Below are 25,949 nucleotides of genomic sequence, written 5' to 3'. Positions count from 1 at the left end.
ATGTCGATCAGGTGTGTTTCCCAACAGATAATTTAAAAAACAATTGTTCTTGTAAAAACGCATCGTTTATCAGATGTGCTCGATGTCGTGCTGTTTTCTGCTTTCCATGTTTCTATGATAACTATCACTCTGGTTCATGCGAGTGTATACCGAACTTTTCAATAAATTGTATCCACTTGAATATTATTTGTGATATTGTGTTTTATTTCAAGTATTATTTTTCCACGAAAAAACAACTTTCAACAACTTATCTGTGTGTGTGTGTGTGTGTGTGTGTGTGTGTGTGTGTGTGTGTGTGTATACATTTGAATTACAAAAAAACAAATAATAAAAAAAGTTGCATGGCGCGAGATTCGATCCAGCGACCTTCGGATCACGAACCCGAGCGCTTACCGCTGCGCCACGATGCTGTAGAAAATTATTAATCGTAGAGAGTATTTCACCGCAACGGTTTCTTTTAACTGTCGATTTTCTCGACAACGGCTGAGAAGTGCATCTTGGTGCTTTGCCACATTACACCTCTGGCCATGAGCTTTTATTATGCGCAGTATGAATCGAATCTGAATTTCACAATTGGCGGCCTCCCCTTTTTAGTTGAAACTGACTGTAGGAAAGAAAATAGAATTGCACATTTTCACAGTACAGCACAGAATTTTCTGTCTTGCAGTAGGTTGTAACAGAAAACCTGTACAATGTCATTTTAAAAAATATAGCCTATGTCAGTCTGAATGTTCATTAGAGTATCATGTAAAAATTTGAAGTAAATTGCTCAAGAACTTTTCAAGACTTTTTGTAACAATGTTCCCCATTTATATCTTACATATATATTTATATATTGTATATATTAAGTAAATATACAGCCCATGTCTGTCTAAATGTTTACTGAGTATTGTGTAAAATTTTGAAGTTAATCGGTCAAGAACTTTTTGAGATTTTTGGTAATCACATTTCCATTTTGTAAACTACATACATATTTATATATTGTGTATATTAAAAAATATAAGTTTATATTTCTCCAAATTTACAGTAGAGTATCACATAAAAATTTTAAATGAACCAGTCAAGAATTTTTCAAGGCTTTTGGTAAAATGTTTCCCCTTAATATACAGGGTGATTCAAAAAGAATACCACAACTTTAAAAATGTGTATTTAATGAAAGAAACATAATATAACCTTCTGTTATACATCATTACAAAGAGTATTTAAAAAGTTTTTTTTCACTCAAAAACAAGTTCAGAGATGTTCAATATGGCCCCCTCCAGACACACGAGCAATATCAACCCGATACTCCAACTCGTTCCACACTCTCTGTAGCATATTAGGCGTAACAGTTTGGATAGCTGCTGTTATTTCTCATTTCAAATCATCAATGGTGGCTGGGAGAGGTGGCCGAAACACCATATCCTTAACATACCCCCATAAGAAAAAATCGCAGGGGGTAAGATCAGGGCTTCTTGGAGGCCAGTGATGTCACGGGCTGCCTGGCGGCCGATCCATCGCCTCGGGTAGTTGACATTCAGGTAGTTATGGACAGATAAGTGCCAATGTGGTGGCGCTCCATCCTTTTTTGTAGGACTCTCCATACAGTTGATTGTGGAATTTGCAGCTCTCTGCGAGTCGATTTTCCTGGGCTGCGAACAAATGCTTGCTGGATGCGTGCTACATTTTCATCACTCGTTCTCGGCCGTCCAGAACTTTTCCCTTTGCACAAACACCCATTCTCTGTAAACTGTTTATACCAACGTTTAATACACCACCTATCAGGAGGTTTAACACCATACTTCGTTCGAAATGCACGCTGAACAACTGTCGTCAATTCACTTCTGCCGTACTCAATAACACAAAAAGCTTTCTGTTGAGCGGTCGCCATCTTAGCATCAACTGATGCTGACGCCTAGTCAACAGCGCCTCAAACAAACAAATGTACAACTAAATGAAACTTTATAGCTCCCTTAATTCGCCGACAGATAGTGCTTAGCTCTGCCTTTTGTCGTTGCAGAGTTTTAAATTCCTAAAGTTGTGGTATTCTTTTTGAATCACCCTGTATTACATATATATTTATATATTATATATATTTTAAAAATGTATTGCCTATGTTTGTCCAAAACTCATTAGAGTACCATGAAAAAATTTAAATGAAACTGTTCAAGAACTTTTCAAGATTTTTTGTAACAATGTTTCCCTTTTAACTATCTGAATGTTTGTTAGTAGTATCATCTAAAATTTAAAGTAGGTCACTTAAGAACTTTTTGAGACATTTGGTACCAACATTTCCCCTTTCTCTTTTACATATATATTTGTATATTACGTTCCAGGGTAACATCAAGCATCAGCAATTCGGTCAAGAATGTTAGAGCAGAGAGGGCTGTGAAACAATGTCAGCCAATAGTTTGCTAACCGACCATTCTCTAGGACAATACCGAGACAGCAGTGGCCTCTAGGCAAAGAGAACATAAGCACTGCTCCACCTGGCCACAGCCCAGTTGAAGACTAGATATTCTACAAATGCTAAAGCAGTGACTTATGAACTGTATTGTTTCATTTGTATTAGAAGTTGTATACACTGAAGAGACTTCTTAGTTGACTGTCGCCAATTGCTTGCGACACACCATTGTAAATTACCAATGTTAACTATTGTGATTTATCTTAATGTAATAAAAATTCATTAATACAATTTGCTTGAGTTGTTGTCAAGCAATTGAAGAAAGCAGGTTTCATAGGCATCCCACATTCGACGAGTAGGCAGGACAGAATACTGGCGGCGAGGTGGTCAACAGATTCCATAGCGACAATCCAGAGCCTAGCTGCCAGAAAGTTTCTTTTATGTTTTGCTGGCACCTTAATTCTCTCTTGTCTTTTCTTTGCAAGGGTGTTAACATGCTTTAACAGTCTCTTGTAGTTTTTTTTGCTAATCAGTATCTTCAAGTGGGCATTGCAGAAATTTTCTTTGCTTCTGCACTTATTTTTCTTGTTTGCCTTGTCTGTTTATTGCCTTTGTATCTTCTGATATGAGCAACTCATCTCACCCACCCCGTGCAGAGACATCTCAGCTGCAAGTGATAGATGCAACACAGCTAATACAGATGTTTCAGTTTCAGACACAACAGATTGCATCTCTACTTAATAAGGTACAACAAATCTTGGTGAATCAAATGAATGCAGAACAGCAGCCACCTACAGCAGCTTCATGTGCTATACTGCCTGTTCACTGATTTCATGAACAAGTAAAGGAATGGCATGAGTGGTTGCAATGGTTTGAAGCCCAGGTAAATGTTCACAATGTACCAGGTACTGTGAAACTACCCTATCTATTGTCCATGGTAGGTAGTGCAGTGTTTCACCTCATTCAGAAGTAATTTTCCTAATGCCACACTGAGTGAACTTTTGTATGAACAGGTTGTAGATTCACTAACTATCTATTACGACCAACAAGTGAATGTGGTAGCAGCTAGGTACCAATTCTTTAATTGCAAGAAATGGTCAGAACAAACTTATTGTGAGTGTGTAACATATTTGCAGGGTATGATGAAATGCAAATTCAAATGTGCTTGTGGTGCTTTGTATTCACATGTTATGTTGCATGATGCAATTGTGTACAAAAAAAACTGATGTCAGACTCAGAAAACAGATTTTGAAACAGTCCGATCCATCATTTCAGCACAAATTGTTGGGTTGAGTCATCTCTTGCTCACAACCAGCCCATTAGGTAGCAGCAGCTTGTGCGCACCATGCCACATAAACAATTCTCCATGCCTAGTAAGCAGCTCTCTAAACAGGCGAATGGAATTAAGTCATGCCCACGGTGCTATTCATGGCACCGATGCCAAGACTGATCATCCTGGCAAGCTTGTGGCAAGAAAGGACATGTAGAATATGTATGTTTGCAACAGAACAAATGTAAGATTCTGCCCACTCACAAAAATCAGGTCACAAGGACCATGTCAAACATGCAGTGTATTCAACACAAAAAGCATTAGCAAAACTAGCAAGCAAACAATTTCTTCAGTGCTAAGTTAGTCCAACAAACTTTTTGTTCATTTGCCTCTTTGTGGAAAATGTGTGAAATTTCAGTTGGACACGGGTGCCTCTGTCACACTGCTGAATCGTAACACACATACATATGAACCGTTAGGCTTCTCATGCCTGTCTAAAACTATCTGGCACCTGATGGCTTATAATGGACAAGACATTCCTGTTCTCAGAAAATGTATTTTACCTGCCATGTATTGCTCGCATACATGAACTGTAAATTTCATTGTGCTACACTCATGTGATTGTGAGAACATATTTGGTCTTGATTCTTTTGATTTGTTTGGCTTTAACATTCAGGACAATTTGTTGTCAGTGTCTGCATTCAATGAAAAAGACAGTGTAGCTAGCTTGCTGAAAAAATTCCCAGAACTCTTTTCTGAAAGTTTAGACAAGGCTAACAATTTTGTTTCACATATTACTGTGAAAGACAATGCTCAGACGAAATTTTGCCAGGCCAGAAATGTTCCCATTGCATTATGGGACAAAGTCACTGCTGAGCTTAAATAATTGCAAGATAGTGGAGCCATTGTGCCCATACAAGCTAGTCAATGGGCAAGTCCACTGGTTTTGCTCCCCAAACCTTCAGGTCGCATTCGTCTCTGTGTTGAGTTTAAGCCTTCAGTGAACCCATAATCTGTGATTGATATTTATCCATTGCCACACCCAGAAGATCTCATGGACAGATTAGATACTGGTCCATACTTTTCAAAAATTGACTTGTGCGACGTGTATATTAAAATACCACTCAATGAAGAATCTCAAAAAGTGTGTTTTGTGAACACTCATTTGTGCTTGTTTAAATATTTGCATTTGCCTTTTGTTAGTGGTTCCCCAGTCGCCATTTTCCAATGGTACTTGGAACAGCTGACCACTCAAGTACCCAACTGTTCAAACTATTTGGACGATATTGTCATAGCAGGTCGTACACCTGAAGAACACACTGCAAATTTGCGTGCTTTGTTTCATGTGTTATCTGGTGCAGGACTAAAGTGTAGACTGGACAAGTGTGATTTTTTTAAACCTGTGTTACATTATCTTGGTCATGTCATAAATATTCAAGGTGTACATCCTCTTCAGTCACATTTGTTAGCTATAGGTGATTTTCCAGTTCCTTGCAATGTCATGGAATTGCAGGCAGTTTTAGGGAAAATGAACAAGATATTTGGTTCATACCAAATGCTGCACAAATTGCAGCTCCACTGGATCACTTGCATTGCAAGAATGTCCCCTTTGTTTGGACAGATGGGTGTGAAGAAGCTTTTCAAAAACTTAAAGATGCATTGCTCAGTGACTGATTTTTGGTCCACTTAAAATTCTGACAAACCAGTTTTATTGCAGGTTGATGCTTCCTCTTACAGAATCGGTGCAGTGCTTTCACACAGATTTGGTGATAGACAGGTCTACTGCTTTTGCATCAAAAGTGTTGTCCAAAGCTCAGTGTAACTATACACAAATAGAGAAAGATGCATTGGCTATTGTGTATGGTATCTGCAAATTCCACCACTATTTGTATGGCCAAAAATTCTACTTAGTAATGGATCACGAGCCATTGCAGTCCTTGTTTCATCTGATGAAGCCGGTTCCTGTATGAACTGCCCAAAAATTGCAACAATGGGTTTTGCGTTGTCTCAATACCAGTACGAGATTGTGAATCATCGTGATGGCTAAACATGGTAATGCAGGTGCACTTTCATGTCTTCCAATTGGCCCTGGCACAGACTTTGACACTTCTGCTGCACCTTGTTGTCACATCAATGCTCAGGATTCTGAACTGCCTCAATCCATTCCACTGAACGATCAGAAAATTGCACAGGCCATGGAAGCTGATTCAGATTTGTACATTTTGCTAAAACACATTCACACATCTTGGCCTTGTTTGCTGCATAGCATAAAGAACTCTCTAGTGCACCAATACTTTACACTTTGGCATAGCCTCGCTACAAAGTAAGGTGTGATTCTTGTTCAAAATGACAGTAGACAGTCATGTGTGTTGATCCCTAAAACTTTGGAAAAAGAAGTGTTGCAGTTACTTCACCAAGGACACTGGGGGATAGTTCGTATGAAGCAGTTAGTTCATCAACACTGTACTTTGCAGGATATGGACACCTAAATATAATAGATGACATCACAGTGTCACACATATGCTCCACCACAATGTGTGCACACAGACTTTGCGGGACTTTTCTCAAGCACTCGTTGGTTGATTGTGGTTAACTCGTTTAGCAAATTTCCTTTTGCTGTGCCAGTGAACTCGAAAATCTCACGTAGAACAATTCAGGTGTTGTCCTCTATTTTTTCCCTCAAAGGATTACCTGAAATCACAGTGTCGGACAACAACGCTCAGATCATGTCACATGAATTTGAAACATTCTGTGAATGCAATGGCATACAGCATCTAACTAGTACACCATTCCATACACAATCAAACGGTGAAGCGAAATGTTTTGTCAGAACCTTCAAGCAGCAGATAGCCAAACTTCGCACTGCACACACCAGCGATCAAGCATTGCAACTGTTTCTCACCTCCTTTCGTTCACATCCACAAGATGGACCATCACCGGCAGAATTGCTCCATGACTGCCACAATCAGACACTGCTCCACCTGCTCCACCCTCCCCAGCATCCAGCACCAAATGTAGGCTGTAAGTATTGCTTCACACCACAAAATATTGTGTTTTATAGGGTTTTTAGTGGCAGCAGATGGTGGGCATGAGGCAAGACCCTTTGTTGACTGAGAGCATGCATGAATCTCATTTCATGCCCTGATGGATTGCAGCACTGACATCACAATCAAATTCGCCACTGTCATGTACATGGTGATCCTTCTGTATCTCTTCCTCCAGATCCATGGATCCCGAGGACAGCGTATCCACAGCAGTTGCCAGAGGGTGTCATCACAGCACCACGGGATGACCTCATGGAGACGGAGCCTTCGCCACCTCCACCTCCTCTCGTCCTACTGATGGAGCTAGACCCACCCTCGTCACAGCAGCTGACACCTTTGACATCTTGCTATGAGCCTCAGGAGGTGGATTTGTACCCTTCTCGTCATTTTCGGGAGGAAGTTTCCGCCAGAGTGAAGGCCGGATTGCGGGGTAAGACCGGAAGCCTATCTTCCCCTGCAGTCAAAGCTTCTGGTACAGTGCAGCATCCACACTCCTGCCTCCCCTGCCATTGTCGAGCTCCCTATCAATGGTCCATCACTTTGGGGGAGGAATGTTCCGGTGTAATGTCAAGTGCTGGCATGTTGGTCAAGAACGTTTGAGCAGAGAGGGCTGTGAGACAATGTCAGCCAATAGTACACTAACTGACCCCTCTGTAGAATGACAGCGAGACAGCAGCAGCCTCTAGATAAAGAGAACATAAGCACCACTCCTCCTGGCTGCAGTCCAGTTGAAGACTAGCCATTCTGTGAATGCTACAGCAGCGACTTATGAACTGTATTGCTTCACTTGTATTAGGAGCTGTATGCCCTGAAGAGACTTCTTATTTGACTGTTGCCTATTGCTTGTGACACACCATTGTAAATTCCCAAAGTTAACTATTGTCATTTATCTTAACAGTGATAAAATTTCATTAATATGATTTGCTTGAATTGTTGTCTAGCAATCCAAGAATGCAGGTTCCCTAGGCACCCCATAGTCAACGAGTATGCAGGACACAATATATTATATGTTAAAAATGTACAGCCTATGTACATCCAAATGCTCGTTACAGTATCATGTAAAACTCTGAATTAAATCTTTCAAGAAGATTCAAGATTTCTGGTAACAACGTTAAACAATGACTTACGTTTTATAGTTAAAGATTAAGAGAACAAAGACTGAGCAGCCTAGAGCACCAGAATAATAAGAGGTAGAAGACATGAATGTGTCATATTGTGGGAACTAATGGACTGAGATTCATCAAGCACCAGAATAGTATTAAGGTTTTTTTTGTCATTAGTTAAAAGCTTGTCAAAGTGAAACAAAGACTGTGAAGCCCTGAACATCAGAGAAATTAGATTATGAATTACCATTGTATATCACTCACATCTGTCTGTAACTGAATTACACATAAGTAACAACTACTGAAGACGAAATAGCCTTCTTATATAATAAAGATTAGTTCAGATGGACAGGAGTGACTTGTTGCATGTGCTGATTCTTGACTATCTTGAGACTTTGATTCAGTACCGCACCAATGTTTAACACCAATGTTTGCATAATATACCTGGCCCAATTTCAGCTGTACTGAAGACAAGTCAACAGACATTGCACAGCATTTATTCCTGAGTATTCTTTCACAGACCCTGAAGAAATTTCAGGTGTGACTCTGGAATACGTGATAGGGCTATCACTAACCATATTACATATGACAGAGAATATTAACTGCTGTCTCATACCTCAGACTTTTTACAGCTTATGTGGCTGTCTAAAAGGAAGAGACTGGTAGAACCAGACATGAAGAGGGACAAATAGCATTAAGAGTAAATGATACATTGGTGACAGATGTGTATAGTGTTGCAGAACTTCTTAACAAACATTTTATAACTGTTACTGAAAAGATTGGATTGTCAGGTTCTGTAGATGCTGCTATGGAATATCTCATACCAGACATTTCAAGTAACTTCCATAATATGAATCTGACCCTCACTACCCCAACAGAAGTAATGTTCATCATAAAATATTTAAAATCAAAAACATGTAGTGGGTATCATGAAATATCAACAAAGTTAATTAAAGAATGTGATTCTGATTTAAGTTCCATATTAAGCTATCTGTGTAACCAGTCATTTATCAGTGAAATATTTCCTGAATAGTTGAAATATGCTGTAGTTAAGCCACTGTTTAAGAAGGGAGATAAAGAAATAGCATCAAATTTCCATCCAATTTTACTTTTGCCAGCATTCTCAAAAATTTTAGAGAAGGTAATGTACAATCAGCTTTATAACCATCTTATCACAAATAACATACTGTCAAAGTCGTAGTTCGGATTTCTAAGGGGTTCTGATACTAACAAGGCTATCTACACTTACAGTGCAAATGTACTTAATTCATTAGACAAAACACTGCAGGCAACTGGTATGTTTTGTGATCTGTCAAAGGCATTTGACTGTGTAAATCACAATATCCTTTTAATTAAATTAGAATATTATGGTGTAGCAAGAAATGCTGCAAAATGATTCAAATCTTATATCTCTGGCAGGAAACAAAGGGTATTATTAGGAAAGAGACATGATAAAGATATCAGGCATCATCCAACTGGGAAATAATTACATGTGGGGTCCCACAAGGTTGCATCTTGGGGCCCTTAATTTTTCTTGTGTATATCAATGACCTTTCATCAGTAACATTACCAGATGTCAAGTCTTTTTGTTTGCCGATGATACAAACATTGCAATAAATAGTAAATCAAGTGTAGTCTTAGAAAGATCAGCTAATAAAATATTTGTGGACATTAATCACTGGTTCCTATCCAATTCTTTGTCACTAAACTTTGGGGAAAAAAAAACACTACATGCAGTGCAGACATTGTGAGGGGTGTCCCATGGGTATATGCCTAACATATGATGACAAGCAGATAGAAGAAGTGGACACTGTTAAATTCTTGGGATTACAGCTTGATAATACATTCAACTGGGAGGACCACACCACAGAACTGCTGAATCATCTTAACAAATCTCTATTTGCAATGCGAATTGTGTCAGACATAGGGGGTATAAAAATGAAAAAGCTGGCATACTATGCTTACTTTCATTCCATAATGTGGTATAGGATTATTTTTTGGGGTAATTCATCAAGCCAAGCTAAAGTTTTCTCAGCCCAAAAACGTGCAATAAGAGTTATATGTGTTGTGAACTCAGAAACATCCTGCATAAACCTGTTTAGGAACCAGGGATACTAACTACTGCTTCCCAATATATTTATTCCTTAATGAAATTTGTCATTAAAAATACGTCACTTTTTCGAAACCGACAGCTCAATTTATGGAATCAATACTAGAAATAAAGAATAATCTTCACAAGGATTTAAAAGCACTTACTCTTGTACAAAAAAGTGTGCATTATTCAGGAACACACATTTTCAATAACTTGCCAGCAGTCATAAAAAGCTTAACAACCAATGAAATTCAGTTTAAGAGAAGCCTAAAGGATTCATTGGTGGCCAACTCCTTCTACTCCATTGAGGAATTTCTCAGTAGAACCAACGAAATGTGTTCATTGTAAATAAGTATTGCAGTAGTTCTAATACATGTTTATTACCTTATAAATAAATTTAAGAAATTATTTTAAATTCAGTGCATTAGTGTTTGTAAAATTATTCTTTCATATAGTGTTCATTAAAAAAAATAACAATCATTCCACTTGGGACCTGTGGAAGGTACATTGGCTTATTTGTTTCAGTTGTAAATATTTGTCATGTATTATTGTTTTTCTGACATATTCTACATCCTGGAGGACCTCCTCACTATGGATCAGTTGGAATGAAAGTAAATCTAATCTAATCTAATGAAATGTGAAACCATAGTAGCCTTTGAGGATATTATTAATGGAAGAAAGGCCCATTTGATCTGAATGTCCTACCACTATCAACATCATTACAGACATAATAAAATGGGAGTAATCAATCCTCTATTTAAGGAGCCATCTAAATAACTGTTTGAAGGGATTTGTAGAAACATCCAACATCTTAAATCAGGATGGAAAAATCCAAATTTGAATCTCGCCACTCCTGAACGTAAACCCTGTCTCTTAACCACCATGCCAGTTTCCTTTGTATGATTAATGAATCACATGTGAACTCAAACATACACTGTGAAATAAAATGTATTTATCACAGTTTATTGCTGGAGAGTCCTCAAAAGAACCATGTCAATCCATGTCTCAAGAAAAATTCAGTTTAGCCAGGAGATCAGTGAGATTATGTGACTGTTTCTAGTTCTCAACTTGTTTCCATTTATCCCACAAACTGGCACACACAGCCCTTGATGTGTGGTCTGAGGGAGACAAACTTTGTCATAACATGCATTCAGAATTCAAGGAGCACTTGCTGAAAACATCTGTGAAGCTAAAAAGCACAAATAACATTCTTCATAAGCTCTGTGACACAAGTTGGCGATCGTCAGCAGACACTCTTTGAATATCAGTGCTCAGACTGGTGAACCCAACAGCAGGTTACTGTGTTCCATATGTGAAAAAGATAGATGTACTACTTAACGACCGAGCGTGGTGGCGCAGTGGTTAGCACACTGGACTCACATTCGGGAGGAGACGGTTCAATCCCGTCTCCAGTCATCCTGATTTAGGTTTTCCGTGATTTCCCTAAATCATTTCAGGCAAATGCCGGGATGGTTCCTTTGAAAGGGCATGACCGACTTCCTTCCCCATCCTTCCCTAACCCGAGATTGTGCTCCGTCTCTAATGACCTTGTTGTCGACGGGACGTTAAAAAAAACACTAACCTAACCTAACCTACTTAACGAACCGATGCGCACTGATAGTCAATACAATTTACACCCACATATTGGTTACCTATCTTGATTCACATTTCACTTCCTGATATCAGATAGATGAGTGCCTACTATGTGAATGTCACAAGATTGTTGATAACCCCGACCTTTCAATATTGAATGAGTTATTCTTTGTGGAGTGAAAAAGATTAAGATCAAGGCATCTCACTCTTATCACAGCCAAGATTCTTGCTGAAGATGAATTCATTACTGTTAATGAGTGGAAATGTTGCTGACAACAAAACTGTTCCCCACAATACTTAAAACTGTCCTGCATCCACAAGAAACTCCCTGGATTTGAGCAGCCTTGGACAATTTAGGCTATACTGAATTGCATTCAAATGGGCAGTATAAGATGTGCAGACATTCTCCACAAATGAGGGAAATCCTTGTTACCATCTGAGACTGTGGTGCAGAAAAAAAGACATTTCCAGATGTGATATTAACCACATGCAGACATGCCCATAGGGATCCTTTCAAAGATTTCCTGACAGTGATGAGTGGAGTAATAAACGATATAAAAGATCTTGACATTCACCTATAACTATTGCCATTTATATTATATTATGTTGGAGAGATATGTTTGAGTGTTGTATGTAGTAGTTTAGCAACCTTTTATAAGTATGATATTAAAAGAGAATACTGAATGCTTAAAAAGAGACATCAAGTATTATCAAAAGTCTGTTTAATCCACAGTATTTCTATGAAATTCTGAATGAATGGAGCTGTATACACTCAAAAGAGGAGCACACTATCTCCTTTAATCCACTACACAACACTCCGAGAGGATCAGCAAGGATAAAATTACAGCGCAATCAAAGGCATATAAGCTGTCAATCTTCCCGTTCTTCATTCTTGAATAGAAAGAAATTCTAATGTGCTGTAGGATAAAAAGTAATTTACAAAGAATATTAGCAGAATATACACACAGAGAATGCAGCGTAAGATCATTGACTCATCATACCCAAAAAATCGAGATACTACGGAGAAATGTAACACTTACAACATCAAAACACTTCCAAATCTAAAGAAGGACAACAGTCAGATATAGAATCTGTAACTCACTGCAGATCTAGAGTTCAACTATAACATACTCATCATTGGTGCATTACCAGAAGAGTCATATAGGCATAACCGTGGCAGAGCATAAACCTGTGACAACTGACATCCAATTAGTATCCAATGGATTTCAGTTTAGTTAATCAAGACATGTTATATAAAATATGGGAGAGGCTCATTAATAGCATGTTATTCTCTGAACCTACACAGAAATTACCACCACTGCAAATAACTAAAATCCTAAACTTACACAATGAATGAAGTTCACTCATCTTTCTTTCTGAATTTTCATTCTTGGGGTAAGCTTGCTACATTCAAATAAATCTAGTTGAATAGTTGAAGTAAGAGATAATTTAATACAGTTTCAATGATGTGGTTATAGGAAATTATGAAGATACATTGGAGTGTACTATAGTTTATGACAGTAGAAAAAAAAATCATCTAGCAAATATACATAGCCTGACAAAAAATGTAAAGCACCCAGAACATATGGTCAGATGTCAGTTTAACTTCATACACATACACACCATCATTGGGTACATAAACAATCAGAATTGCAATTCTCTGTGACAAGTAGAACAGCAACCGGAGAGCATTAGTGTTATTTATGTTTAGTAGTGTCATCAAGCCTGGTAGGGAGACATGAACAACATCTAATATTCAGTGATCACTGTTACTATGGAGATGCTGTGTACTTGGGTGGGACAGCATTATCAGCACTGATAGAATTTTAAAAGAGCCTCATTGTTGGTCTCTATTTGGCCAGCTGGTTGAATCATGCAATTTCCAGATTTCTGGGGCATTCATATGTGACAGTGACCCAATATTGGACAACACGTGAATGTGAGAGCAGGCATACTCAGTGTTATGGTTCCTGTTGACCACATCTGGCCATCTCAGGGGAGATTTGTCATATTGTGCATCAAGCACATTTTAACTCCTTCACATTTGTACCTGCCACCTGAGGATTAGTAATCAAGTCCGTGCAATATTCTGTGTCATCCTGCATCACTGGTTGGAGAGTGGTAGCTGCAGGACTGGGAATTACCATCCCATGTGTAGGCTGCCATTAACACCACAGCACAAACTGCTATGTTTGTGGTCATACCATGACGAGGAACCATGGACTACTGTTGAATGGTGTTGCCAAGTGCTCAGCAATGATTCATTATTCAATACTACCATGAATGACCACTGTCAGTGAGTATGGTGGTGACATGGGTATCAGTACCATTCTTCCAATGCTTTGGAGAGGCAACAAGGTGTTTCTTCTGGTGCCTTAAGGTGTGGAGCCATTTGGTAGTGACTGAGGGAATTCTGACAGCACAATGTTATGCCAAGAACTTCCTGCATCCTCATATGTTGCCTCTATTATGACAGTATCATAGCACCATTTCACAACAGGACAGTGCACATCCACACATAAGAAGTGTCTCAATGAAGTGTCTATGTAATATTTAGGTACACAAATAAGACCACCACATCTGTTCCAAATAGAACATGAGGGAGATGTCAACTCCATCCCAAAATCAGTATTAAGGACCAGTTACAACAGTCATAGGCAGCATGCCTCAGGAGAGGATACAATGGCTTTATGCCTCATTCCCAACTGAATCAGAACATGCATTCACACCAGAGGGGGTGCAATGTTGTACTGATAAATGGGCTAATACTACCAAGTTCTTTGTAAATTTGAGTTAATTTTGTAATCACTGCAATAAAATCACAATCATCTCAACCCATGAAGTTTTGTTTTGTTTACTCTTCCCACTAGGGTGCTTCACGTTTTGGTCAGGCACTGTAATTCAATACAGAAATTGTCACAACATCTTGAAACTTCTGCAATTTTTGGTTTACGTAAGAAAAATATTAACAGTCTAAATTGCAATTTAGACACTTACTATTTATTCATAAATATAGCTGAACCAAAAAAACCTGTTACAGAGAAAATAAGAACACAGGATAAATTAAAATACTTTATATGTGATTTTATGCAAATACTGAATTACTAAATTAACTCTTAAATTAATATTTTCTTAATTGCAGAACTGAAAAAGCTGATTTATATAAAATAAAGTGCCAAGCACTACACAGGCAACTACTGCTACTTACAAGAGCTGCAGCTGATGCTGATAGGCAAGACTGTTTATCTGTAGCAAGCTGCGTCGTGCATTCAAACTGCCAAACATAAGAAATTAACACAAGAAAAATAGTTTTCATTCTCAGTTATGCATTTACTTAAGTAATAAAAATATAGGATGCAGTGTGTGTCATAACAAATTAGTGCATACTCATGTTAAGCGTATGTACAACTACAAATTCTAATAAGATGGTAATAAAATTTCATTTATTATTCATTCAAAAATAATATGAAAATGTTTTTGGAAATGCATGTCTTTTTCAATGGTTGTGTTTTGAGAATCACTCTAAGGCATGCATCAGTTTGAAGAACATTACTCCTAATGTGGCCTCACACTGCACTATATCTACAAATGTAGTGCTGCACAGAATACCATACAATACTTGTTGCAGTTTTATTCAGGTTCTAGCATCTTTCACTTGGAGATGGTCTTAGAAAGAACCCATGCAAAAATTGTTAGGTTCCAAAGATAGCTATTTTCATTTAAAAGAAAACAGTTGTAATCAGGTATAGTCATTTGTAATGAAAAACAGTCAACACACATGTTCTTTGCTTTGAATCTTCACACTGCTAGCTTTTCTTTGTTCCATAAATAAATAAAATAATGATGACCATAGTTCTCAAATTTTTATTAAATTTAGGTGGTAGATACAAACAGTTCAACTATCAGCAGTGCTATAGAACAAAATAGACATTTAAATGTTATAAAAATTGCTACCAGTGTAGAATTATATTACAAAACTCAATGCAGAGTGTCACTGAGAATAGAACACATTCATCTACTTAAAATGTCAAATTACAATACCTACTTTAGATACTGTTTTATTACTACCTTCTGAATAAAAATGTACCAAACCGCTTTTTGTGTGTGTCAAGGAGGGAGGAAAAGGGGTATGCTTCACATACTGACACTCATTTATATATGCTTTAGGTGTAAGAAATATATGCTTAATTTAATACTGTATCACTACACAGTATTATATATGCATTCATACAACTAGGCAGAAGCAGTAGAAAAACTTCATTCACTTGCAAGGAACCACTAGCTCACAGAACATTTCATTTTGTCAAAAGAACTTCAGTCATTAGTATAGAATACTACAGAGCTCTCAGTACATTTAACTTTTTTGTTACATATTTCAATAGTAAATGTTTGATTATAAGAACATTATGTAATGTGTAAATGACACAAACATGTTGACATCAGTGGACATTGTAATACAACTAGACTGGCTGTATTTTTGCATCTACATATGAACGCAATTTATTCACTTATGATAATCTCTGGTGAGTACTTGGCATGTGATATAAAAGATACACTTATTATGGATTGTGATGTAACCCAGATCCTTGACACCTTAGCAACAATATACAGGGTGGAGAAAAACTGTGTCACAAACTTTTAACTCTGGATAGCGGATGCCAGTAGGAACCAAAATTACTAATCTTGTGTAGGTCGACAGTGCACCACTTTTAAACTACAGAAACTTGGTGCCACGCACTCCGATTAACCATGGGATTGCCCTGTTGCCGTTTGTCAGTTGACGGGCAGTGTTACAGTTGTTGGTTCACACAAAAACATCCCTCACCCCGTCAACGCCCCAATGTGATACGCACAAGTGTCGATAAGATTTTGCTGTTTGTCTCCACCTCACCTCCTTTAAGCAAACAATGTGCTAGCTACAAAAAATTTTGTAAAAGACTTTCTGCATGTGAACTAACAGCTGTTGACGGATTTTTTCCCGATACGCACTACCATCGAGCATGCAGGCCGCCTTGGATACATCGTGATCTACAGCAGGCAAAGCATTCACCGTCATGCGTTGTCCAGAGCATCTAACCGATTGGAGCACATGGTGCCAAGTTTCCATAGTTTAGAAATTGTGCACAGTCGACCTACAAAACATTAGTAATTTCGGTTCCTACTGGCTTCAGCTATCCAGGGTTAAAATTTTGTGACACTGTTTTTCTCCACCCTGTATAATTATACTCTAAAGCCTCCTTTCTTTTTCTTTCTCTAGCACACATTTCTCAAAAAAAAGTGGTAATAGTCACAACAATTAATGACCATTCTACCGATTAAAATTTGTTTTAGTGACAGCTGTTTATTTCTCCTTCACAATCTGCTGTACAGTAATTGCAGCCATAGGTACTACCCCCTTGTTGTACAGTTTACCAGTGTAGACTGGTTAGAAGGAAGAGGAATTAGCACAGGGTTAAAAAAGTTAGCAGGTACAGAAGACAGCAATTATTGAAGTAAAGCTGGTACTTTTATTTCAGAAAAATGATTCCAAAATGAAATACAGTGTAATAAAGTTGTAAAAGGTCAGCTCTTTCTCAAGCTGCAGCAGACATAGATGTGAAAAAGGACAACAGAAACTACAGCTTTCAGAATGACAGAATCCTTTTTCCAGCAAGAGAAAAAAGAACTGGAGAAAGTAGAGCTATTTTGTGAGAGTGTAAGTCATCATAGATCAAGATACAGCAGGACAGAGTAAGTTTCAGACATTTTTATTAATGTACAATTTTGCTACTGCCATACGTGTTGATGTTTTATTTAGAGATAATGTCCTCTGCACTATAAATACATTCTATGTTGACAAACAGGGTCAGTAATACTGTTACATCTACATGGATACTCTGCAAATCACATTTAAGTGCCTGGCAGAGGGTTCATTGAACCACCTTCAGACTAATTCTCAATTATTCAACCTCATAGAATGCGCGGAAAAAACGAAAGCCTATATCTTACCATGCAAGCTCTGATTTCCCCTATTTTATAATGATGGTCATTTCTCCCAATGTAAGTTGATGCCAACAAAATATTTTTGCATCTGGAGGAGAAAGTTGGTGAGAAGATTCTGCCACAATGAAAAACGCCAAATCCTGTATCATGTCTGTGATACTCTCTCCCCTATTTCTCAATAATACAAAACATGCAGCTCTCTTTGTACTTTCTCAATGTACTGAAAGAACTCCAGGAATCATACACAGGCATCCATCATATGTGTGTGTGTGGGGGGGGGGGGGAGGGGGGGAGGATTGGAGGTGGGGGGAGGGGGGGAAGAAGAGAGAGAGAGAGAGAGAGAGAGAGAGAGAGAGAGAGAGAGAGAATTGCAGCTGGAGTATCTACATCTACATCCATACTCCGCAAGCCACCTGACGGTGTGTGGCGGAGGGTACCTTGAGTACCTCTATCGGTTCTCCCTTCTATTCCAGTCTCGTATTGTTCATGGAAAGAAAGGTTGTCCGTATACCTCTGTGTGGGCTCTAATCTCTCTGATTTTATCCTCATGGTCTCTTCGCGAGATATACATAGGAGAGAGCAATATACTGCTTGACTCTTCGATGAATGTATGTTCTCAAAACTTCAACAAAAGCCCATACCGAGCTACTGAGCGTCTCTCTTGCAGAGTCTTCCACTGGAGTTTATCTATCATCTCCGTAACACTTTCGCGATTACTAAATGATCCTGTAATGAAGTGCGCTGCTCTCCATTGGATCTTCTCTCTTTCTTCTATCGACCCTATCTGGTACAGATCCCACACCGGTGAGCAGTATTCAAGCAGTGGGTGAACAAGCGTACTGTAACCTACTTCCTTCATTTTCGGACTGCATTTCCTTAGGATTCTTCCAGTGAATCTCAGTCTGGCACCTGCTTTACTGACAATTAATTTTATATGGTCAATCCATTATAAATTGCTCCTAATGGCTACTCCCAGATAATTTATGGAACTAACTGCATCCAGTTGCTGACCTGCTATATTGTAGCTAAATGATAAAGGATCTTTCTTTCTATGTATTCACAGCACATTACACTTGTCTACATTGAGATTCAATTGCCATTCCCTGCACCATGTGTCAATTCGTTGCAGATCCTCCTGCATTTCAGTACAATTTTCTATTGTTACTACCTCTTGATATACTACAGCAACATCCACAAAAAGCCTCAGTGAACTTCTGACGTTATCCACAAGGTGATTTATATATACTGTGAATATCAATGGTCCTGCAACACTTCCCTGCGGCACACCTGAAATCATTCTTACTTCGTAAGACTTCTCTCCATTGAGAATGACATGCTGCATTCTGTTATTTAGGAACTCTTGAGTCCAATCACACAATTGGTCTGATAGTCAATATGCTCTTACTTTGTTCATTAAACGACTGTGGGGAACTGTATCAAACGCCTTGTGGAAGTCAAGAAACATGGCATCTGCCTGGGGACCCGTGTCTATGGCCCTCTGAGTCTCACGGACGAATAGCGCGAGCTGGGTTTCACACGATCGTCTTTTTCGAAACCTATGCTGATACCTACAGAGTAGATTTCTAGTCTCCAGAAAAGTCATTATACTCGAACATAATATGTGTTCCAAAATTCTACAACTGATCGACGTTAAGAGATATAGGTCTATAGTTTTGCACATCTGTTCGACATCCTTCTTGAAAATGGTGATGACCTCTGCCCTTTTCCAATATTTTGGAATGCTACGCTCTTCTAGAGACCTATGGTACACCGCTGTAAGAAGGGGGGGCAAGTTCCTTCGCGTACTCTGTGTAAAATCAAACTGGTATCCCATCAGGTCCAGTGGCCTTTCTTCTTCTGAGTGATTTTAATTGTTTTTCTATCCCTCTGTCATCTATTTAGAAGATGTTAAGTCCCATAGTGCTCAGAGCCAAGCCATCTATTTAGATATATGCCATTTTGTCATCTGTGCGACAATCTAGAGAAGGAACTACAGTGCAGTCTTCCTCTGTGAAACAGCTTTGGAAAAAGACATTTAGTATTTCGGCCTTTAGTCTGTCATCCTCTGTTTCAATACCATTTTGGTCACAGAGTGTCTGGACATTTTGTTTTGATCCACCTACTGCTTTGACATAAGACCAAAATTTCTTAGGATTTTCTGCCAAGTCAGTACATAGAACTTTACTTTTGAATTCATTGAACGCCTCTCGCATAGCCCTCCTCATACTACATTTCGCTTCAGGTAATTTTTGTTTGTCTGCAAGGCTTTGGCTATGTTTATGTTTGCTGTGAAGTTCCCTTTGCTTCCATAGCAGTTTTCTAACTCGGTTGTTGTACCACGGTGGCTCTTTTCCATCTCTTATGATCTTGCTTGGCACATACTCATCTAATGCATATTGTACGATGGTTTTGAACTTTGTCCACTGATCCTCAACACTATCTGTACTTGAGATAAAACTTTTGTGTTGAGCCATCAAGTACTCTGAAATCTGCTTTTTGTCACTTCTGCTAAACAGAAAAATCTTTCTACATTTTTTAATATTTCTATTTACAGCTCAAATCACCAATGCTGTAACCACTTTATGATCACTGATTCCCTGTTCTACGTTAACTTTTTCAAATAGTTCAAGTCTGTTTGTCACCAGAAGGTCTAATAAGTTATCGCCATGAGTCGGTTCTCTGTTTAACTGCTCAAGGTAGTTTTCAGATAATGCACTTAAAAAAATTTCACTGGATTCTTTGTCCCTGCCACCTGTTATAAAAGTTTGAGTCTCCCAGTCTATATGTGGTAAATTAAAATCTCCACCCAAAACTGTAACATGGTCGGGAAATCTACTCAAAATATTTTCCAAATTTTCCTTCAGGTGTTCTGCCACAACAGCTACTGAGCCAGGGGGCCTATAGAGACATCCAATTACCATGTTTGAGCCTGCTTTAACCATGACCTTCACCCAAATTATGGGAGGAGCAGAGAGGAAACGAGATTAAATGGAAACTGCTTTGGTTCAGAGAGAGTGTGGCATGATGAGAGAGGCAGGGGAAAATAAAACAATATGAAGATGGATGGGACACAAGAGAAAGATGAAGTAGACAAAGACAATGGAGAAGAAGTGAAGAAGTAGAGTAAAAGGGCAAGGTAATGGCAAGTGAGATATCAGTGTAAACTGGTTACAATGAAGGGGAATTAGCACAGGGTTAATAAGCTAAGAGGTAGGGAGAAACAACAAGTTGAGGGGATGCAAAAGATACGGGAAAGAGACTGGGCTTTGAAGGAGACAAAGAGAGAGAGTGGAGGGAAGATAGTGGGAGTGGTGGACAATCACAGAAAAAAAAATATAAGATGAAAATAATAATAAGAATTATGTACATCAAAATAAAAGTATTGTGAAAGAGAGTTAAGGACACACAAGCAAGGATTATTTTTTTATATTTTTTTTTATTTTAACAAATCAGAGTCACACCTGTTAAGCAGTCCAGTTAAAATCTGGATCTGGAGTAAAACAGTTATAATTACTTTGTTTTACTGTGATTTGCTCACATTTTTTACATCATTATCCTAATTAGGAAAGGCACTTTGGGATAAAGTTTTTTTTAAATACTCAGTAATGCGAAGGCCTGTGTAACATTGCCTACAGTATTATCTTTTCTCATGATCCATACGGCAGCTTCTGCTTGTAAAGAAATTAGGCAAGCTTGTTTACACTTGCAAATATATCTGCAGGATGTGTATCTTTATATCATTTCATTCAACTCCTCCTGCTGGCATCAACCGCTTTGCTACTCAATCAGCAAAAAAGTGCTACTGCAATGATTTTTAAACTTACTAGTGCTGTGGATAACTTACAAATACTCTCTCTCTCTCTCTCTCTCTCTCTCTCTCTCTCTCTCCCTCCCTCTCTCTCTCTCACACACACACACACACACACACACACACACACACACACACACACACACACACACACACTGTTGTGACTCGCCGATCATTCAAAGCGCCGCCGCGCAATTACGCGCGTCCTCTACGTGCGGCGCTGTCTGCCAGCCATGCAGCAGCTGCGCCACCTAAGCGGCCAGCCAAGCAGCGGCCGCTAGACTGGGACTCAGTGCTCATTCAAATGTTAACATGTGCACATGTCTTGCTTGTCAACTTACTCTGTGATTTATATGTGTTGTGTCATTCTGAAATATATGTGTTCAACTTGACGTTATAACAATTGGCGACGAGGTAGTGGATTTTCCTTTTCACCGTTGACCCACAGGTTTCCATGGCTACTGTCGAGCAACTATTGCAAAGTCTCCTTGAACAGCAAACACTTCTAACAGCAGTGATTCACGATTTCGTCGCGGCGTCAAATGCGGGGCGTTTCTCGTCGTTGGCTATACCTCCTTTTCCTCCTTACGACGAGACGGGGGAAGACTGGTCTGATTATGAAAAATGTCTTCAACAGCACTTCTTAGCATTTCATGTCACAGACAAACAACCATGTAAGTATCTGTTCCTTTCCTGGATTTCACCTCAAATGTATCGGTTGTTGTCACAATTGGCTCCTTTGAAGGATCCTGCATCTTTGCCCTTTGCTGAAATGTGCTCACTTCTGTCTGTCTATTTTCAAAAGCAAACACGTGTGGTAGCCTCTCGTGTTGCCTTTTATCGTTGTCAAAAACAGCTGCATCAATCTTATCGCGCTTGGCTGCTGAACTTCACAGCCTCAGTCGAAAGTGTCAATTTGTTACTGACATTCACAAAGAATCCTATGCCGATTCCATGGTACGGGATGCTATTATCTGGTTGGCGCCCGACCAAGAAGTTCGGCAACGTGCCCTTCAGTTGGCAAATCTGACTCTCGATGAAGTTCTCTCCATTGAGCAGTCTTTTGAAATTTCTCACGGTGCTGGGGTACAAATCGAGGCGTGGGGTGATGTCAGGGAAATACAACCTCTTTGCGCTGTTGACGACGCGGGCGGTGCGTCCCCGCTGGCCGACGTGGCCGCAGTGCGCTCCCACATGCAGCCTCGACCTAACCGTAAACAACCCGCTAAGAAACTGCAGCAAAACCCCCCGGCAACTTCCTTCATGTCCGCGGTGTTTTACGAAACATTCACGTGAGGATTGTCCTCAACGTTGGGCTGTGTGTCACAATTGCAAAAAGAAAGGTCATGTGTCTTCCGTTTGCAAATCCGACCGCATACATGATCTTCATGAACATGACACTGATTCTGATTCTGTGTTGTCTGTCAATTGCACTTCTTCCCTTTCAGGGATGTTATTCCTAACTGTCCAAATCCTTGGTCGAGATGTTTGCATGCAGGTGGATACTGGTTCTGCTCCCACTATAATTAATTCTCAGACGTATCATCAGTTGGGTTCTCCACTCCTGTCACCTGTCACTCGGCAATTACGGACGTACAATAAACAGAAGATTTCTCTCTTGGGACAATTTAATGCTGAGTTATCTTACAAATCCGTCGTTCGCATTGTTCCCATATTTGTGGTCGACCAGAGTAATGCGGAGAATCTTTTTGGTTTCAATGCCTTTCGTGTTTTTGGGTTCTCCATAGATTACTCTGTGAATATCATCTCTGATGCTATTCCTTATGCTCAATTGGATTCCTTGTCGACGACATTTTCGTCCCTTTTTTCTCCTGGGTTAGGCCGTGCAAACGACTTTGAGGCTCATATCACGCTCAAATCCACTGCTCGGCCTAAGTTTCTTCGGGCTTGGCCCATTCCTGTGGCCCTTCGTGATCGGGTAAAATGGGAGCTGGATCGTCTCACTACTTCAGGGGTCTTGCTTCCTGTCACTTCCAGTGAGTGGTCTTCTCCTGTCGTTGTCGTTGCTAAGCCAAATGGTGATATTCGTCTCTGTGGCAATTTCAAAGCCACTGTAAATGCTCAATGCCTCAGCGACACTTACCCTATGCCCCAACCTGAAGAACTGTTCACTAAACTTGCTGGAGGCCAGTATTTTTCTAAAATTGACCTGTCAGAAGCTTATCATCAACTTCCTCTGGATGCTGCTTCCTGGCAGTTTCTGGTCCTTAACACACCTTTTGGCCTCTATCAATACCAACGCTTGCCTTTTGGGGTTGCTAGCACCCCTCTCTCTTTCAGCATTTCTTAGAACAATTATTGCTCCCTGTCCCTGGGTGTATCAATTACATGGACGACATTGTTGTCACTGGCTCCACCACTGAAGAACATCTTCAAAATCTCCGCACACTTTTTCATGTCTTACAGACTGCCGGTCTTAAGTGTAATCTTCAGAAATCACAATTTTTTTCAGGCATCTATCACGTACTTGGGGTTTCAACTCTCTTGGGATGGTATTTGTCCGCTTCAGCAAACTGTCGCTGCGATCGATGCCCTTCCTCGCCCTACATCTGTTAAGGAACTGCAGGCCTTCTTGGGGAAAATAGCATACTATCACAAGTTTTTACCGTCTGCGGCTTCGGTGGCTCAGCCGTTGCATCGCCTGTTGCATAAAAACGTGCCTTTTCACTGGTCCGCATCATGCGATGCGGCTTTCCAGAAATTGAAGACTATGCTGAAACAGGCCCCGTGCCTGGCTACTTATCGACCTGGCCAACATCTTGTTCTTGCCACAGACGCCTCTCACTACACGGTCGGTGCAGTCCTTGCGCACCGTTTTTCTGACGGTTCAGAACAACCCATTGCTTATGCCTCCAAAACACTCATGGATGCCCAACAAAAGTATTCTCAAATTGAGAAAGAAGCTTTGGCCATTATTTATGCTCTTCATAAGTTTGGTGTTTTTCTCTATGGCTCAAAATTTCATCTTGTTACGGATCACAAACCACTTGTTTCCTTGTTTCATCCGTCAACGTCACCTCCCGACAAGGCTGCACACCGCTTCCAGTATTGGGCTCTTTACTTGTCTCGTTTCAATTATGAGATTCATTTCTGCCCAACGGCTCAACATGCAAATGCTGATGCTCTGTCTCGCCTTCCCATGGGTCCTGATCTGGCCTTCGATAGGGACGAACTTTTGTGTTTCCACCTGGATGTTGCCGAGCAGCAGGTTGTGGACGGGTTCCCCATTACTGGGGGGGACAGGCTGGCGGCTGCTACGGGTTCTGACCCTACCCTCTCCCGGGTTTAACGCTGTATTCAGAAGGGTTGGCCAGATCGCCCGTCCGCTAAGACTTCTGATCCGTTGCGGAACTACTACGCTTTGCGCTACCGCCTCATGGCTAGGGATGGTGTTATCCTCCTTTCCACTGACAATGCTTCACTGCGTGTTGTGGTACCTGCATCTTTGCGTGCTTCGGTCTTGCGCCTCCTTCACCAAGGGCACTGGGGTGTGTCTCGCACAAAATCTCTGGTGCGCCGTCATGTGTACTGGCCTGGTATCAACTCCGAAATAGCACACATGGTTGCTGCCTGTGGCCCTTGTGCGTCACAGGCCGCTGCCCCGAAGTCATCTTTGTCACCGTGGCCTTCGCCTGAGAAGCCCTGGGAGCACATTCATGCTGACTTTGCGGGACCCTTTTTATGTACTTATTGGCTCCTTGTAATTGACGCCTACTCTAACTTTCCTTTAATTGTCCGTTGCACGTCGCCTACCACCGTGGCAACCACCAGTGCTCTCACCCGCATTTTTTCTTTGGAAGGCCTCCCCTCTACTCTTGTTACTGATAATGGTCCACAATTTGCCTCTTCCGAATTTGCGGATTTTTGTGCTTGTCACGGCGTAATGCATGTCACGGCCCCGCCGTTCCATCCACAATCAAACGGTGAGGCTGAACGACTGTTCCACACATTTAAGGCTCCGATGCGGAGACTTCTGACTTCTTCTGCTGCTGATGATGCGCTTCTCCAGTTTCTGGCGTCTTACCATTTCACCCCCATGGGCGACCACAGCCCGGCTGAGCTCTTACATGGCCGACAGCCCCGCACGCTACTTCATCTCCTGTGGCCTTCCACCTCACGGCCACGGGTGCCTACACTTGGCTGGTTCCCCACCAACGACCTCGCCTGGGTACGGGGATACGGCAAGCAGCCAAAACGGAGCCCGGGCTGCGTCTTACGACACCATAGCCGCTGTCTGTATGAAATCCAGATGGACACGGGTGTTGCAGTGCGTCATTTGGACCAGCTTCGGCCCCGTGTCTGGCAACGCCATTTCCGAATGCCGCTACACCACCTTTGGCTCTACCTGACGCTCGGGATCTTGGCATCTCTCAATACTCACAACACAGCCCTCTCACCGTCATCGTGATGCCAGCACAATAACGGATGCCACCAGGAGACATGCCCATGCAGGAACCGGATGACCATCCTCTTTCAGAGCCAATCTACTCGCCTCCTCCTCCTCCTCCAATGGATGCCGACACATCGCCCATGTCTCCTTGTTATATCAACTGGACTTGCCGCCACGGGCAGATTGGTGCACGGGGCCCCAGCAGATTCGACCCCTACGTCTCCTGTCATCTTGACCCGTTATCATCGGGGACACTTCCGTCC

At 40.5% G+C, this 25,949-nt stretch overlaps 1 protein-coding gene across 2 annotated transcripts in view; it reads right to left on the bottom strand.

The window, feature by feature from the left end:
* LOC126469994 (uncharacterized) overlaps positions 1-25,949 on the bottom strand; it is a 226,227-nt gene that overhangs the window by 59,477 nt on the left and 140,801 nt on the right. Inside the window, exon 6 of one of the 2 annotated variants that reach the window (XM_050097447.1) lies at positions 14,694-14,759. The exons of the other annotated variant lie outside the window; for it this stretch is intronic. Within the exon in view, the coding sequence (XP_049953404.1) occupies positions 14,694-14,759 (66 nt within the window). The remainder of the gene's footprint in view (positions 1-14,693; positions 14,760-25,949) is intronic. 2 annotated transcript variants of the gene reach the window in all.

This window comes from Schistocerca serialis, chromosome 3 (genome assembly GCF_023864345.2).
Source record: "Schistocerca serialis cubense isolate TAMUIC-IGC-003099 chromosome 3, iqSchSeri2.2, whole genome shotgun sequence".
In the NCBI taxonomy this organism is placed as follows: domain Eukaryota; kingdom Metazoa; phylum Arthropoda; class Insecta; order Orthoptera; family Acrididae; genus Schistocerca; species Schistocerca serialis.
The sequence above is the reverse complement of the archived record's forward strand: the minus strand, read 5'-3'. Positions and strand labels throughout refer to the sequence as shown.